Source organism: Erpetoichthys calabaricus, chromosome 5 (genome assembly GCF_900747795.2).
Source record: "Erpetoichthys calabaricus chromosome 5, fErpCal1.3, whole genome shotgun sequence".
In the NCBI taxonomy this organism is placed as follows: domain Eukaryota; kingdom Metazoa; phylum Chordata; class Cladistia; order Polypteriformes; family Polypteridae; genus Erpetoichthys; species Erpetoichthys calabaricus.
In genome coordinates, this window is record NC_041398.2 from 200171775 (window position 1) to 200190230 (window position 18456).

At 38.8% G+C, this 18456-nt stretch overlaps 1 protein-coding gene across 3 annotated transcripts in view; it reads left to right on the forward strand.

The window, feature by feature from the left end:
* st8sia5 (ST8 alpha-N-acetyl-neuraminide alpha-2,8-sialyltransferase 5) overlaps positions 1-18456 on the forward strand; it is a 134509-nt gene that overhangs the window by 33399 nt on the left and 82654 nt on the right. For 2 of the 3 annotated variants that reach the window (XR_007935175.1, XM_028802399.2), the window contains exon 2: positions 12404-12511. The exons of the other annotated variant lie outside the window; for it this stretch is intronic. Coding sequence is in view for 1 of the 2 variants with exons in the window: in XM_028802399.2 (XP_028658232.1) it covers positions 12404-12511 (108 nt within the window). In the remaining variant the exon portion in view is untranslated. The remainder of the gene's footprint in view (positions 1-12403; positions 12512-18456) is intronic. 3 annotated transcript variants of the gene reach the window in all.

Sequence of the window (18456 nt, forward strand, 5' to 3'; positions counted from 1 at the left end):
TGTAATCATCCAAGCCTTACTGTTAAGTGAACCATTTTTTTTGTCTTTTGTCATAAATCCTTTATTATATTACATACCTATTCCTACTACTGCCATCATTCCACAACAAAGAAACATAATCCTTTTTCACCTTAATGCAGACTGCACTTTTATCACCTTCCCAGTCTAAATGTAAAAACCATTAAAACGTTTTGGATTGCTTGAAAGAAATTTGAAAGTTATTACTTTAAATGAGCCATAAAATATTTAATTTCTACAGATATGTTCAAAAATGCAAATTGTGAATGAAGCCGTCAAAAGATATGTAGTTATAAAGTTTATATCTTTCAGATTTTGTGATTTTGGCAGTATAATGAGAAAGAGGAAGGTATAGATACAATATGTAAAATACTGAAAGAAAAAATAATTGAAATAATTACAAGCAGATGCCACTAGGTACTGTACATGATATTCTCCATTTATGTACCCCATTTAAAATCTAAAATACATGGACAATATTATAGTCTCAGGTAGTTTTTTTCCTGTTCTTATATCTTGATCTAATGTAATGGTTTATTAAAGCATTACTTTGGTGGTGTCCACTTTATAGAAAGGAGAACTAAAATGAAAGACTCTTTTTTTATGTTTTGCAGCTGTAAAGTATCAAATCCTCTAAAATGTTTTATGTAAGCATTTTGTTTACTTCACAATAAGAAACACTTAGAAAAAATAGATGAGTTTCAGCAAAAAGTAAATAATAAAAATCAAACTCCCAAGACCTTCCAATCACATGGTAACCAACAAGAAGAATGAGGACTGTACAGAAAACTTATCAAAAACCCATCAGTCACTCCAACCTACTACTTCACTGATGATGGAGACTATGAATAATTAAGGAAATGAAGGGAAAATAGAAACAATAAAAAGTATACAGATAAATGTGTAGAGAAAAAATGAACATTTATACAAATTTACATTAATCTCTGCCATTTATAGTCATATTCTGTAAAGGTTCAGAATGTTGCGTGAGTGAGATTTATGAATGAAATCCTTTACTGTAACCACAGCCTTCACTAGGAGGCTGATGTTATTGCAGGATGTGTTAATAATGTGTGCTAAAAACAGCTGCAAGTGTGTTAAACTGTAAAAAAAAATATATAATCCAACGGTGGGGTTTCACCACATCAGCTGATTTTCACCTGCAAGCTAACAGAGTCTTACAGAGTCTTGGTAGCAGTCATACTTTTTATAAATGATTTTTTTCATTAAATGGAAGTTTATAAGTAGAGTAACTAGCAAAAGAAATATTTGGGGGGTATCTTGAAATTTAAAAGATGGTTAACGATTGTTTTTATATAACACAACGTCTGGAATCATGACTCAGTGGTCAAATTACAATTGAGCTGGCTCATCTATATCAGATATTTTGGATCATCTATAAAAAAATCTATAAACTTACAAAGCTGTCAGAACAGTCAGATCGATCAATTTGTATCAGCTATTCATACAACAAAAATCTTTTGACAATATTTTCGCCAACCCAGAGTTCTGTTACAGAACCTTTGAAGAATGTTCTTTTACATTCCTGCTTTGTAGAACTATTTACAGATGTCTCCTTGAAAGGTTCTATAAATTATAACTTTTATATACCAAGTCTTTCTTTCTGGAGCTGTTATGCTAGCATTCACGTCACTTTTCTGTTTGATATTCTGTTCCTTACTGTTTCCCTTTAGCATTGTATTATTTTTTGACATGTAATATACTTTTTATTTTTATTCAAATCATGCATTATTCAGCTTGATACTGTAGTAGTCTTATTTTCTCTGTAGGCCATCTTATGATTGTTCATACTTTTAGAGGCACTTTATTAAATAAATACTTATTCTTTTTTGTTATTGATGTAGACAACAAAAACTATAGTGTCAAGGTTACATGCATTTATTAGTTGTAAATAAAAAACCAGATGATAATTCATTCACCATCCCAAATATCTGGGGCAATTTTAGTGAGGGTCAGCTGGCTTCATACATCTGAACAAATTTTCATTTTTGGCTGTTTTTTCCTGGCAAATTGCACAGGTTGACCACATTTAGTGAAAAAGGTTTATTTTGGTCTCATCAGACCATAGTAACAGTTTTCCAGGTGGTCTCAGAGTTTTTTACATGTCTTTTGTAAAGTCGTTCTTAAGCTCTAACCTTTTTCACCAGTGGTCATCTTTTGTCACTCCTCCATGAAACATATTTGTGAAGAACCTGGGTAGTTGCATTCTTACACTCAATTTTTCTATTTTGTTTTAGTTTTACTCTTAACATTTACCATAGAACTCTTGGTGTCTTCAATGACAGGGGCCTTTCTCATTCAGTTGCTTATTTACTAAACTCTTTTTTACATAGATTCAAAGCTGTGCCACGTGTTCTCAAATTTTTTGGTAAAATTTTGCTTTACTTAATTTTCTTGCTTTGGAAGTTTTCTTATACTCTTTCTAAATCACAGAAGAAGGTGTCAACTCCATACAGATGAATGACTCCTAGGTTTTCAACTCTGTCTCTTTAAGCTGTGGGGCAGCAATGCTAGCTACTGCATCTCACACCCCAAAAATTGAATTATGTATGTGTGCATGAGTTTACCATGTGAGGGACTGGTGCCCCATATGTGGTTGATTCTTGTGTTGCAATTGATTCGGCATTAGATGGAGCCCCAAATTGGATGATGTAAATAAGGAGAATGAATGGGTGGAATGGATGGATTTTTCTCTGAAAAGTATTTTTCTTTAACATTTTCCTGAAAGTCTTTTAAATGTTCATTTTTACTTGTGATGTGCTTTATGCTGGGGGCTATTCTAACCAGTTTTGAAACTTCCAAGAGAGTGATGTATTTATCTGGAACTTAAGTGACACATATAAATTGCACACAGATTGACTATTATTCAACCAATGATGAGACTTTCAAAGAGAGCTGGCTTACTAATATGTATTATTCACCATATAGCAAAGTAAATGAATGGAATGAGGGATTTTTTCAATTGTAGTGAATTTTTTTTACATTATAGTTTTTTGTGTTAGTTAATGGGAAATAAATCCCAGTTAGGTATTCAGCTTTCATATTGTAATGCAATGTAATGTGAAGAAACAAATCAATCTAATAATTGCATAGTCCCATTTTTCACTGTATATTCAGCACTGCTATTAAAATATTTCCCATTACAAAGGACAAGAACAATACTGTTGCATTAGGAAAGACATTCAGCCTGCTGGCACATGCTGCTCAGCATCTTTTAATGTGCTGTAGCGTAGATTTTATGATTTGGTCTTTTAATCATTTAATTACAGTTTGGCCACAGAGCAGAGTTTTGTTTGTAGCATACGTATGTGGTGACACTGGAAGTCGTCTGTTCTCATTCATCCATGAATCACGGGACTGAGAGGCTGACTTTGGCCAATGGTAGCTTGTTAAAAGGGCACCGTATCAATTCAATTCAGTGATTAATTGAAACACGCTAAAAGTCACGCTATGTTAATTTCTTTTTATTGAAATAAGCATGTCTGAAAAAAAATGTTATGGTGTCTGTTCATATGTTCTGTAGTGTAGCCTTACATTTTAATATGTGAAGAGACTATGTTTTTGGTATTGTTTTGAGCTGTAACTGTGATTTCTTTGTCCTTGACAAAATATACCATGAATAGGGAGACATGGAACTTAATTGACAGAGCTTTGATATCTTGGTGTGTTATATCCTGAATTGTGCACTCCAAATGCACTCTGACAAACTAATAATTTTGTACTTTTAAAAACAGAAGTTATTCAGTATTTCAAATCAATTTGCTAGGCTTTATTTTTTATACAGTAGTTCCTTTGGTAATGCTACAAGTATGAAGCAGATTTTATTTATAGACTGTAACCAGAGAGAGACCTCCTGGCATCTATTCACATTTGCAGTAATACCAAGGAGTCAAAATATATAATTGTGGGTTTATTTATTTTGTATTTAAACACACAATGGGAGGCTTGCACAAAGGGAGAAGACAAGGAAATTATAAAACAAGTCTTCTTTTTTGTCTTCTCTGTCACTTACTTCAGAGTTCTAAACCCCTGTCTGGAGTGTTTATCCTAGGGATTTGAATACAAAATATTTAAATGGTTAGCTAATTTGAGTTTGAAATCCGTTTGGGAAAGTTAAAAAAATGGATAGCTCCTAGACCCCATCCCATCCTACCCCCTACCCTGAATCACAGTACACTTTACAGGGAAAACAAGATTTCAACCTAGCCCCCTTGAAAAACTGCAGGTGGATTCTATAAATCAATTCGGCACACCTAAATTAAATCAAGTATTATAAAAAGTGACCACTGACTGTCCAAGGTAAAATGAGTTTGGGGTTTTCATACTGGTCATCGTCAAATTTTGCACACTCTAATGATGTGCATGATCAGAACTTACAAATGCAAGTTAGAAGCAACGGTGAGTTTCAGGTTGAGCAGTGAGTAAACGAAGCAGAGAGAAAGTGTACTTTACTGAAGATTGAGATACTGGAGTGAAAGTATGGGCACACTAAGAAAGGAAATGTCAAAACTTTTATGGATTCAAGCTATAATATGTACTATAAGAAATGTTTATTGTCATATATACCATCTGTAGATGTGAGTGAACACTTTCTGCTTTAACTATTTTAATGATCAGTTTTGATCAGATTTTTCTGATCAGTAAGTTTTCTCTCTTTTTATTCCTAGAGGAGTGCCACTTTTCTACTGTAAGTGTACTTGACTCCGGGGCTCTTTGTGTTGTTTTACTACTTTAGTTTCTCATTTATTTCTTTTATTGAGTAATTTGAATGCACAGTTTCATATTCTTCTAACTTAACGTGACCAAAGTCACTACTATCTTAAATGTGTTTTAAGTGACGTGCAGGAGTGTCCCTCCATTTCAGAGTACGTAGAATTCCTCTGCAAAGGAAATATCAACATTTGTAAGTGTAGTCAGTTACTTCTTGGCATATGCTGCATGGGGGTTGAAGACACGTGAGAGTTAACTAACTTTTGCACTCTGCACACTGTAAATATGTCTTATTTAGCTGAATAAAGTTCACCCCGTCCACCATTCAAATTCCTCCTACTTTATTTCACTTTTTTGCATGTCAAATTGAAATGGCTAAAAAAACAAACAGAAAAAGGAAGAATCAGCTACTTTACAACCCAGGTAAGCTACTTTATAATCCACTTTGTGTCTTCCAATGCATGGAGTGAACTAGAGAGAGAGAGGGAGTAGGCAAGAATAGGAAAAAGAGAAAGGCAACCTATTAACAAAGTGGAGAAGAAATGCTTGGCTTCGATGGTGGGGGAGGATGCCGGTCAGGCCTGGTAGGCCCAAACGTGTTGTGAGGGTCTGCTGGGAACATCTGGCAGAGTCCCCTGTCAGAAGTAGCTTCAACTCCCACCTCCGGCAGAACTTCGACCACGTCCCGAGGGAGGTGGGGACATTGAGTCCGAATGGGCCATGTTCCGTGCCTCTATTGTTAAGGCGGCTGACCGGAGCTGTGGCCGTAAGGTGGTCAGTGCCTGTCGTGGCGGCAATCCCCGAACCCAATGGTGGACACCGGCGGTGAGGAATGCTGTCAAGCTGAAGAAAGAGGCCTACCTGGACCCTTTTGTCCTTTGGGACTCTGGATGCAGCTAATAGGTACCGGCAGGCCAAGCGGAATGCGGCTTCGGTGGTTGCTGAGGCAAAAACTCGGGCATAGGAGGAGTTTGGGGAGGCCATGGAGAACGACTTTCGGACGGCTTCGAGAAGATTTTGGTCCAGCGTTTCAGGAGGGGGAAGCAGTGCAGTGTCAAGACTGTATATGGTGGGGATGGTGTGCTGCTGACCTTGACTCGGGACATTGTGGGTCAGTGGGGGGAGTACTTCGAAGACCTCCTCAATCCCACTAACATGCTTTCCAGTGAGGAAGCAGAGCCTGGGGACTCGGAGGTGGGCTCCCCCATCTCTGCGACTGAGGTCACCGAAGTGGTCAAAAATCTCCTTGGTGGCAGGGCCCCGGGGTTGGATGAGATATGCCCGGAGTTCCTCAAGGCTCTGGATGTTGTAGGACTGTCTTGGTTGACACGTCTCTGCAACATCGCATGGACATCAGGGACAGTGCCTATGGATTGGCAGACCGGGGTGGTGGTCCCCCTCTTTAAGAAGGGGGACCGGAGGGTGTGTTCCAACTACAGAGGGATCACACTCCTCAGCCTCCCTGGAAAAGTCTATTTGGGGGTTCTGGAGAGGAGGGTCCATCGGATAGTCGAGCCTCGGATTCAGGAGGAACAGTGTGGTTTACGTCCTGGTCGCGGAACAGTGGACCAGCTCTACACCCTTAGCAGAGTCCTGGAGGGTGCATGGGAGTTTGCCCAACCAGTCTACATGTGTTTTGTGGACTTGGAAAAGGTGTTCGACGTGTCCCTGTGGGGGGTGCTCCAGGAGTATGGGGTACCGGAGCCCCTGATAAGGGCTGTTCAGTCCCTGTACAACCGGTGTCAGAGCTTGGTCCGCATTGCCGGCAGTAAGTCGAACCCATTTCCAGTGAGAGTTGGACTCCGCCAGGGCTGCCCTTTGTCACCAATTCTGTTCATAACTTTTATGGACAGAATTTCTAGGTGCAGGCAGGGTGTTGAGGGGGTCCGGTTTGGTGGACTCAGGATTGGGTCACTGCTTTTTTCAGATGATGTTGTCCTGTTTGCTTCATCAGGCAGAGATCTTCAGCTCTCTCTGGATTGGTTCGCAGCTGAGTGTGAAGCAGCTGGGATGGGAATCAGCACCTCCAATCCGAGACCATGGTCCTCAGCCGGAAAAGGGAGGAGTGCCCTCTCAGGGTGGGAGGTGAGATCCTGCCCCAAGTGGAGGAGTTCAAGTGTCTCGGGGTCTTGTTCACGAATGAGGGAAGAATGGAGCGTGAGATCGACAGGCGGATCGGTGCGGCATCCGCAGTGATGCGGGCTCTGCATCGGTCTGTCGTGGTAAAAAAGGAGCTTAGCCGTAAGGAAAAGCTCTCAATTTATCAGTCGATTGGGGGAACAGCCCGGACACAGACAGGTAGACACGATGTTTTCACCACACACACGTTTATTCATCATATTTACACTATGTACAGTTCACATACCCAGTGCTGAAGCACCAATCACCCCTTTTAGTCCTGGCCACAACACAATGCCTTAAATGTCTCTGGTCCGCCTCCACTCCTCTCCACCAAGCTTCGTCCTCTTCCACCCGACTCTTGCCCACGACTGGAGGGAGGCGGCCCCTTTTATTCACCCCGGAAGGACTCCAGGTGCATCCTGAGGGGCTCCGTAGCCACACCCCTGTGTGGCGGAAGGTCTGACGGTACATCTGGAAGTCCTCCGGGTGTCCACAATCCTCTTCCCCCCAGCACTTCCGGGTGTGGCGGAAGTGCTGAGGTCCAGGGCTCCCAAGGCATCGGGGCGCCCCCTCGCGGTGACCATGGGCCCCTACAGGGTAGAGCTTCAAAACTCTGTACCCGTGGCCCCCAAAGCAACCAGGGCGGACGCCCCCTCATGTTCTGGAGGAGGCATTAGCCCTCCTCCGGTCCTCCTGGGCATCCCGGCCGGGCGGCAACCCCAGCCGGGTGCCACACGATCTATATTCCTAACCTCACCTATGGTCATGAGCTATGGGTAGTGACCGAAAGAACGAGATCGCGAATACAAGCGGCTGAAATGAGTTTCCTCCGCAGGGTGTCTGGGCTTTCCCTTAAAGATAGGGTGAGAAGCTCAGTCATCTGGGAGGGGCTCAGAGTAGAGTTGCTGCTCCTCCGCATCGAAAGGAGTCAGATGAGGTGGCTCGGGCATCTGATCAGGATGCCTCCTGGACGCCTCCCTGGTGAGGTGTTCAGGGCATGTCTATCCAGGAGGAGGCCCCAGGGATGACCCGTGGACACGCTGGAGGAACTACGTCTCCCGGCTGGCCTGGGAACGCCTCAGGATTCTCCTGGAAGAGCTAGAAGAAGTGGCTGGGGAGAGGGAACTCTGGGCATCTCTGCTCAAGCTGCTGCCCCCGCAACCCAACCTCGGATAAGCGGAAGAGGATGGATGGATGGAGAACAAATGCTTCCCATTTGAAACCCCACCTATTAACATCTAAGCACCAGTCATCTATATAAGAATAAAAAATGGAATAGACTGCTGAGGCTTTCAGTCATGCTAGCAGACATTCTAGAAGCACAGTGTATTCTATATGACCTTCCATTTCTCATCAGATTACAGTCATCTCTCACCTGTCGCAGGGGTTACATTCCAGAACCCCCCCCCAACGAAAGGTGAAAATCCATGAAGTAAAAAATATGTTGATATGGCTATTTTTATATATTTTAAGCCCTTATAAACTCTCCTACACTCTTATAAACATTTCCCACACAGTTATACAGCATAAACCCTTTGTATTCTCTTAGATATTAGGTAAGATTCGTTGAAATTATGTATGTAAACACACTATATACAGTAAAACCTAAATATTATTTTAAAGACATTGAGTGTCTCCGATATCATATATTTTACATATTATGTTACAGCCATTATGATAGACAGGCCACCAGCAATAAATACATACAATTCAAGAAAAATTGTATACAGTAAAATGTGTGTACAGTGACACTAAATGTACGTACATGTACTAAGTACTGTACGTAGAAAATTAATTATGGTTACTCACCAACAATGACACGACGACTTGTCCAATAACGATGAGTTTAATTTTACTGCACAACAAAGGAGAGTGTTACAGCTCTTCTAAAGGAGCCTCTTCAGGTGACTGTGTAGCACCACCATTGTTCTTCTTCCGGCAGTCTTCAATCCAAATCCCTAAAGCAGATTCCATCCGGACTACCGCCTTATTATGTCCACTCACAACTCGTTTTGTGCACTGGTTAAAGGACACTGCGGCTGTAGATCTTATATTCTTTTCCTCCTTTTTAAATAATAAGAATCGTGGACTCATTGATGCCGTAATGGCGTCCTACAGCGGTGTAGCTGTTCCCTTCCTTCAACATATCCAAAACTTTTACCTTTTCGTCAATTGTTAGCATCTTCCGTTGGCAGTTGGGCACGGCCCCTGAAGCAGTAGCAGGAGCAGATCGTTTTGAAGCCATAACAAAGGGCTTGACTATGCACAAAGATAAACACAAAAGAGCACAAAGTTAACTCTTTACACAGCGAAACACGTTGATGCTGAATGAGTGAGACGAGACTTCTTGGTTAACGCAGCGGAATCGAATTCGGCGCTTCATCGCTGAGCAAATCAGCACGCAGGAACTTAACTGCATGCTGTGATTGGGTAGCTTCTCAGCCATCCGCCAATAAAATTCCTTGTATGAAATCAACTGGGCAAACCAACTGAGGAAGCATGTACCAGAAGTAAAAAGACCCATTGTGCGCAGAAACCCGCGAAGCAGCAAAAATCCTTGTTATATATTTAGATATGCTTACATATAAAATCCGCGATAGAGTGAAGCTGCGAAAGTCAAAGTGCGATATAGCGAGGGATTATTGTACTCCAAAAATAACCTGAAAATTAAACCTGTGAATTTTGAGTTGCTGCATTTTGACACTAAATTCATGTTTCCATGTAAACATTTACACATTGCTAATTCTTTATAGAAAACATTTACTAAATTTCTTGGACTTTAACATCACTTGTTTATTCACTTGCTGATATCCCAGGTACCACCAAAGCACTCTCACTTCTCACCTTCTATCTCTCTCTCTCTCCTGCCCGATCATGGCTTCCCTTCCCACCCTTTAGTGAGACTTTACCCAAACACCTTTCCCATCTTTAACTTAAAGCATTTAAGGCCTGAAACAGTTTTTAAGACAATTCTGGGTTAATTCTTTGACAAGTACCACAATCACTTTTAGGGGTCCATGTTAGTCTTCTTTAGCTACAGAAACACTAGTCTATAAGACCATGTAGTGGGTACTGATATCTCTGAACCCCAAAGCCCAGTGTAGTCCTTAGTGGATTGGATCTCCATTGCAGCACTTTTACATGGTTCCATTTTGTGCAGTAATATTCTACGTATCTCGGAAGTCTCTGCTAAGTGCTTACTGGCCTGGATGAATTCTGTTGGCCTTTTGCAATTCTCCAAAATCTGTCTCTCTTCCTCTGTCTGTCTTCTAGTTGCAGAATGAGGCACATTATCCTCAATAACCTGTCCTCTTGTGTCCTATGAAAAATAACTGATAATTTCCTCTTAAGTTGCCACTTAGTCTTTTTTTCATTGTTGTCCTCAGAATACATGCTTTCCAGCAGTAGAGCATATCATTCTCTGGGGTCCTCTGACCATTCATATGACATTTGAATAATCTCTCATTTTTTGTCATGTGGGTTTTACAGTTTTCATTTTTTCTAAGATCTGCTTTTCATCTTTGTTGTTGCTTTTGTCCCAAACAATCCCAGTTAATATATATTTGTACACTTGCACAGTTTTACTATTGAGGTGTTTTATCTCAATAATGTTATAGCTTTTGGTTCAGGGCTAGCTCCTTTTTATTCTTTTACCAGCAAAACTGACATGCTTGACTTTAGCAGTAGAGACATGGAGTAATAGGCTATGGGTTATTTCTTTAATGTGGTGCTTTAGTCAGTGTAAAGTTCATATTCATGTATTTTGTAACAGACTTGGTCCACATTACATGCTTTTGTAAATAGATTTTATGTCTATTGATTTTGGTGTTTTTTTCTTTTGAAGTACTAGGGGGCTTTGCCCCCTGCTCGCTTTGCTCGCCCACCCCCTCCCATCCCCCACGCATCTCTGCCGCTTGCATTGTTGCGGGGGGGCTGAAGAAATGTGGTCTGATCAGCATATTCTGCTTGTTGCGTGGCGCGTCGATCAATTAAAAGCCTGTATAGCAGCTGTCCTTTTATCTCACTGCCTTGTGTCGCATGATGTTAAAGTGTCTCTCACGAGACGTCAAATTGTCATCCGAGAAGATCACATACCGTCTCCTTCCAAGGCTTCCAAGATTTTTTTTTTATAATAGAGAGATATTGAAACTTTTTTTGTTTGCTTTTCCAGAAAACATTGTTATTTACCAGTGATGAGGATCCAAGATTAATACCTACATGGGGTAAATCCTGTGTGGAGTTTACCTCTTTTTTCTATCGATTTACCCTTAGGATTTACATTACTTAAAACAGTTACCTTAGTTTCTCTGGCACATGTTCTTCAATATCCTGGTGATTAATCTGAAGCTCATCACTGCTTTGTGACTGCTACTGATGGCTTAAGCTCTGGCTCCATTTAATCCTGAATTGCTTTGTGCAGATATTGAAAATAACTTCACAAATAAATATATAAAGTACAGTGTGCATATAACAATTATTATATTTAAGTCATCCTACATTTTTTACATTAAAATCATGCAGCATTTATGTTAACTCATAAAAAAGTGTCGTGCTGATTATCATGTCTTTGGAATCTATTAAGAAACTTAAGTATCAGGAGAAAACAAACATAGGGAGAACAGGCAAGCTTCACACAGACAATGAATGGGATGGGAATAGAATCCAGGTTGAGAAGTAGCAACGTTTTTCACTATGTGAGTAGGCGGCTCCAAAAATAACTAAAAACAATTATTTTTTAAATAAATTTCAAACTTTTATTAATATTTGACAATATATACATAATTATATTTTACAATGTATCGACAATGTGATATGAGAACTTATTCATTGCGCAGTCACAGTGAAATTTATTTTTATTCATGGTTCTCACAATGCTTTAATTTTATGTTACAACAGGATTAAATCGAAATTCACCTATGTTAGGTCAGTATTATTTTGTACAGTAGTTGTGATGATGCATAAAAAATTATATGGAAATGTGTGTGATTTTGTTTTAACAGGTTTATCTGAAACTTCTGCATGGATATGAATAGGTAACTGCTTGAGACTGACAAATAACCTGATGCTTGTTGATTTCTGAATGTCATGTTTTACTGGAGGCACTAACATTTTCTTAAATGACCCTTACAATTAGACATTCTCCTGCCACAAAGATATTGGTTCCAGGTTTCTAACAGTGAATTGGAAAGCAAAATTTACATATCAGATAATGTATTCAAAGGTAAAATATACACCTTGTGGAGTGATTGATTTGAGTAAAACAAAATTGCATAAATGTATGAGGTAATTTATAATTCTGAACCATTTCTACTTTCTACAGTACAGGAATATAGATTTCTCAATACTACAGTACTAAGCTGATCCACAGTTACACTGTGAACCATAAAATACAGCCACATTTCAGAAAAAAAGCAAGCTTGACTTATCTAAATTCAAATGCAAAACACTGCAAACGAGATGTTGTGTGTTGTATGCATTTTGTGAAGAGTAAAGGTGAATTAATCAAATACCAACTGACTCGTTTTCTCATTAGTGGACTACAGTTTAGCTGGCAGAGTGGAGACGAATCGGAAAATTGGACCGGGACCTTTAATTTCACGGATGGTGGAGCACAGAAGCCTGCCAGTGATGGGAACAGCAGGTACATTTCCAGCCTAAATGGCAGTGCAGGGAAGAGTGAAACAGTTGAGGTGGTTAATTTTAATTTTCTAAACAGTTAAAAATGCTATGCAATATGCAATATTTCTTTTTGCATTCGTTTAGTTCTTTTGATACTGGAATTTGTACTCAGTTTAGCATTCAGTTTACAGAGGTAAAGATTAAAGATAGTGTAATACTACTATACACTTTTTGTAAAATAAAATGAATTTTGGTGTGATACATTAAGTGCAGTATTCATAGGGATATAATTTTTGTATGTACTGTATATTTTTGTATTGCTAAATGCCAATTGATATTTATAACAATTTTTACTTTGTTGTTTAAACTGATCTTTTCAAAATTATGTGCTTTTATTGTTATTCACTTAACTCATCATCTTCATAAATTTGTCAAAAATGTACTCAATTAAGGGGTAACTAATACTTCTTTATGTAGTCCAGAATCCCACAACACCTTAGGGCAGTTTAGAAGAAAGAAATCTTATAATATTCAGTATTCATAGTTGCTAAAAAATAGGTCAATGTGGATAATTTTCAGTTGATCTTTTTTCTGAAACTTTATTTTTCTTATAATATCATTTTGCCAATATGCAATTCAGTCCTTAAAGGCAAACTGTATAATAAATAAATAAATAAATAAATGTGTGACCTCCAAATGTAAATTGCTGTGGGAGTAATTAAATAAACCATGAATGATGTAGAAAAATACTAAAGTACAATCCTAAAGATATTTTTAAGCTGTTTTTTGGAAGCAAATAAAAAACACTAGGTATTAAGGAAATTTTTATCATCTGACAGTTGAATCAATTTATTGTACCACTGGAATAATGCAGGACAACATTAATATACAAATATTCATCATTATACAGTACCGTAGGTTTCCGTTAAATTAGAAATTACAGCATATATTCATGTTGCTATAAGTCTAATTTGTCATATGCTGCTTATTCATGCTCTCTGAATGGCAAAACTGTTTTGATGACCAGTCTATTTGAGGATCTGTAATTTGTGTTGTTAACAGCATATGGTATGAGATTGAGAGAGAGAGAGAGGGACCCACCACATGACAAACCAACTCAGGATCCCAGATTAGGACCCAAGTGCAGCCATGCAACAGGTGACAACTCAGCACCACACTAGTTCAGATGGAATGGAAGCAGTGTGAGGTTTTTTGACTGGAGTGCCAATTCTGCCTGCATGCAGGGCTGGGTGCAGATTAACATCATACCCAGAATGGAGCAATTGCAGGTTAAGGGCCTTGCTCAAGGGCCCAGTGAAGTAGAGTCACTTTTGGCGTTTACGGGATTTGAACCGGCAATCTTCCGATTGGCAGTGCAAATCCCTTGCCTCAGAGCCACCACTCGGCCCCCGGATATGAGATTAAGAGATAAATTTATTTTCTAGTTTGTAGCTCAAAAAATTGGGAGTGAGCTCCCCTTGATTTTCTTGTATACTGAGATAGAGGAAAAGGTTATCAGAACCATTTCCAGTTGTGCAATATTTCTCAAATATCATATCTTTTTGTTTCTCATCATAACTAATTGATAATATCAATACACAATCATTTATCTCTATTTATAATCAATTTTTATATTAAAATGATATTTTCACAATTGGGGAGGTCGAAAACGGTGATGGAATTTTTTCATGATTACATATGCATTACCTAGATTGCGTGCAGAGTAAAACGAGTTATAGCCAACCTAAAAACATAGAAAAAGTGCTAGTTTTATACAATATTTGTTGCAATAAATTGCTATAGGTAAAACTGCATTTCACTACATTTAATTATAATAATGATGGCGGAAATAAAAAAAAGAAACATCATAAAATTAAATGTATTACCAGGGGGACGTAGCAGCTTATTGTTCCCATTGCATCTTTATATTTACATGACATGTTCTATGTTTACATGTTATTGTTAAAATGATGATGTATAAATTAAAATAAAATTAATAATAGTTATTGAAAAAATATGCCTTATATTGAATACAGTTTTTAATATTGTTTACACATTTATATTTCCATGATACAAAAAATTCAGATGGTTGTTTTTCTCAAATTTCATCTGTTTGCTTTTTATCATTATAAATATTTATACAAAATTTGAATCATCTTTCTATAATTATAACTGTAGTTTACTTGAAAATTCACGAAAGTATTCAGTTAAAGTACCAAGTTCCAGTTGCCGGAAGTGACACAAAAGCTAATAGGATTCCTTATCTATACTAATAAAAGGCAAAGCCCTCACTGACTGACTGACTGACTGACTGACTCATCACTAATTCTCCAACTTCCCGTGTAGGTGGAAGGCTGAAATTTGGTAGGCTCATTCCTTACAGCTTACTTACAAAAGTTAGGCAGGTTTCATTTCGAAATTCAAAGCGTAACGGTCATAACTGGAACCTCTTTTTTGTCCATATACTGTAATGGACTGCAGCTCGCTGGCCGTGGGAGGCGGAGTTGCGTATCGCGTCATCATGCCTCCCACGTAATCACGTGAACTGACTGTGAACGCAGTACGTAGAAAACAAGGAAGAGCCCCAAAGAGCGCTGAAGAAGACATTCATTACACAATTGAGAAGGCAGCGAAACAATAAGAAGCGAGCGAGTGACGCATACAAGCATATTCATAAGTGCAGCTAAGGCGGAAACAAAGCACGGTGTAAACCGTAAGTTTAAATTAAGTTTGGCAAGATTGCTTTTCTCCTGTACAAACTATACGTTGCATTCTCAACAGTAAGCTTGCACGACTTGGTCATATTACAACCGGAGTGCTGAACTGACAACGTGGTATACAAATAGAATTATAACAATCGTAATAAACAAACAATAAAACAGCGGACAACCCGTGGATTAAATAAAAAGGCTGCTTCCTTGGCGAAGCAAGGAAAAAGGATGGCCTTATATGGCGTTCGTTTATAAAACAGTGCAGAACCTGTGTAAAGACTGCTTCACAAAAAAACAGCAGAGCGCCTTATATGAGCAGGCAGTCAGCTAAAGAAGGGAATCAATAAATAACTATAATCGTAATAAACGAACAAAAAATAGCGGAGAATCCACGGATTACATAAAGGAAATGGGTACCTGAACAGAAAAGTGAGTCTCAAATACCTACACAATAATCTATAACAATCGTAATAAACGAACAATAAAACAATACAGAACCGCTAAGCAAGGAGAAAGGATGGCCTTATATGGCGTTCGTTTATAAAACAGCGGACAGGCTGTGTAAAGGCAGCATCAAAAAAAAACAAATCCTTAACAAATTGTTATTGGTATATTTTCCCTCAATTTAAAAAGGTTTTCTTTTCTTCTTAATTAAAATTTAAAAGCAATACTTCACTGCTGCAAAGCACGGGACTTTGGCTATATGCAGTGAGTGTGTACGCCTGATGAGCCCAGAATTAGGGCGAAACACGTGTCGCGTACTCTTTGCATTATTTAACAGTAAACTATTTTCAACCATTCTATGATCTGCTTCTCACAACTGAGGGCACCGTAGCGGATGTTAGCTGACTTGCTGGCCAACCACAAGCGTTTCCTGGTAGGTAACCACCCATACAATCAGATTGTGATTCAGACTACGAATGCCATGAATGTAATTACCCCGATCTACATGCTGTCAAATAAACGAACCACATGCCGTGGCGCAATGTTAGGGGCTTCGCCTCTAGCGCTGACATCCAAGGTTCGATTCCCGTAAGGGAGTGAAGTGAGTGGCTGGTTACCTACCAGGTAACGCTTATGGTTGGCCAGCAAGTGAGGTAACATCAGCCACGGTGCCTTCAGTTGTGAGAAGCAGATCATAGAATGGTTGAAAATAGTTTACTGTCAAATAATGCAATGAGTACGCGACACGTCTTTCCCCCTTATTCTTGGCTCATCAGACGTACACACTCACTGCACTCGCTTACGGTAATGGAACCTCGGACGTCAGCGCTAGACGGGCTTCGCAGCGATGAAGTATTGCTTTTAAATTTTAATTAAGAAGAAAAGAAAACCTTTTTAAATTAAGTCTTAAAAAGAGGTGTAAAGATATTAACAATAAGCTACGCAAACCCACCAAGAAATGCAATCATTTAAATCAAGGCGCGAGTCGAAAAACACCATCCCATAATATTAGTTAACGATTAACACATTTCTATATGTATTGTAAGCATACAATACAACTGATAATATGTTGCGCTTATTTATCTGGTGTACCGACATTTTTGCGCGTTTAACGTCTGAAATCTAACGTGGTTTGTGCCCTTCAGAATGAAAACAGTTTGCATTTACCTTTTTAATAAAAGGCGAGCTTTTAAGCCTGAGAAATCACCCCGTAAATGCACACGTTTAATTGCACATGTGTTAATATGTATGCTTACACAGTATTAAAAGACACTCAAAAATTAACGTCATTTACCTTCGTTCCCGCGTTTGACTCGTGCTGTAAATCTCTTCCTTGTTTTTAGTTCACGTGATTACGTAGGAGGCGTGATGACGCGATACGTGACTCCGCCTCCTCCATTAGAGTATATGGACAAAAAACAGGTTCCAGTTATGACCATTACGCGTAGAATTTCGAAATGAAACCTGCCTAACTTTTGTAAGTAAGCTGTAAGGAATGAGCCTGCCAAATGACAGCCTTCCACCTACACGGGAAGTTCGAGAATTAGTGATGAGTGAGTCAGTCAGTCAGTGAGTCAGTGAGGGCTTTGCCTTTTATTAATATGTATAGATAAATATATACATATCTACATATATATACACATATATATATACATATGCACATAGATATATATATAAATATAGACATACATATATACATACATATTCACATATATATATACATACTAGCAAAATACCCGCGCTTCGCAGCGGAGAAGTAGTGTGTTAAAGAGGTTATGAAAAAGTAAAGGAAAAATTTTAAAAATAACGTAACATGATTGTCAATGTAATTGTGTTGTCATTGTTATGAGTGTTGCTGTCATATATATATATATATATACATACATATACACATATATTATATATATATATGTATTTATATATATGTATTATATATATATATATATACACATATCTATACTAATAAAAGGCAAAGCCCTCACTGACTCACTCACTCACTCACTCACTCACTGACTGACTGACTCACTCATCACTAATTCTCCAACTTCCCGTGTAGGTGGAAGGCTGAAATTTGGCAGGCTCATTCCTTACAGCTTACTTACAAAAGTTAGGCAGGTTTCATTTCGAAATTCAAAGCGTAATGGTCATAACTGGAACATATTTTTTGTCCATACACTGTAATGGAGGAGGCGGAGTCACGTATCGCGTCATCACGCCTCCTACGTAATCACGTGAACTAAAAACAAGGAAGAGATTTACAGCACGAGTCACACGTGGGAACGAAGGTAAATGACGTTAATTTTTGACTGTCTTTTAATACTGTGTAAGCATACATATTAACACATGTGCAATTAAACATGTGCATTTACGGGGTGATTTCTCAGGCTTAAAAGCTCACCTTTTATCAAACGCGGGAACAAAGGTAACTGACGTTGTTCACTGTCTTTTAATACTGTGTAAGCATACATATTAACACATGTGCAATTAAACGTGTGCATTTACGGGGTGATTTCTCAGGCTTAAAAGCTCGCCTTTTACTAAAAAGGTAAATGCAAAACTATTTTCAATCAGTTTATTGAAACGCTCCCATTAAGGATTGCAATAACATATTCGCGAGATAAAAGAACGAAGTAGGGGGAAATGGAGGAAGAGCCGCAAACAGCGAAGAGCAAAAAATTAATTAAACAATTCAGAACGGAGCGAGTGAAGCATACAAGCATGTTCATAAGGGAAACAAAGCACGGTGTAAAACGTAAGTTTAAATTAAATTTATAGAAACGCTCCCGCTGCGGATTGCAATAACATATTCGCG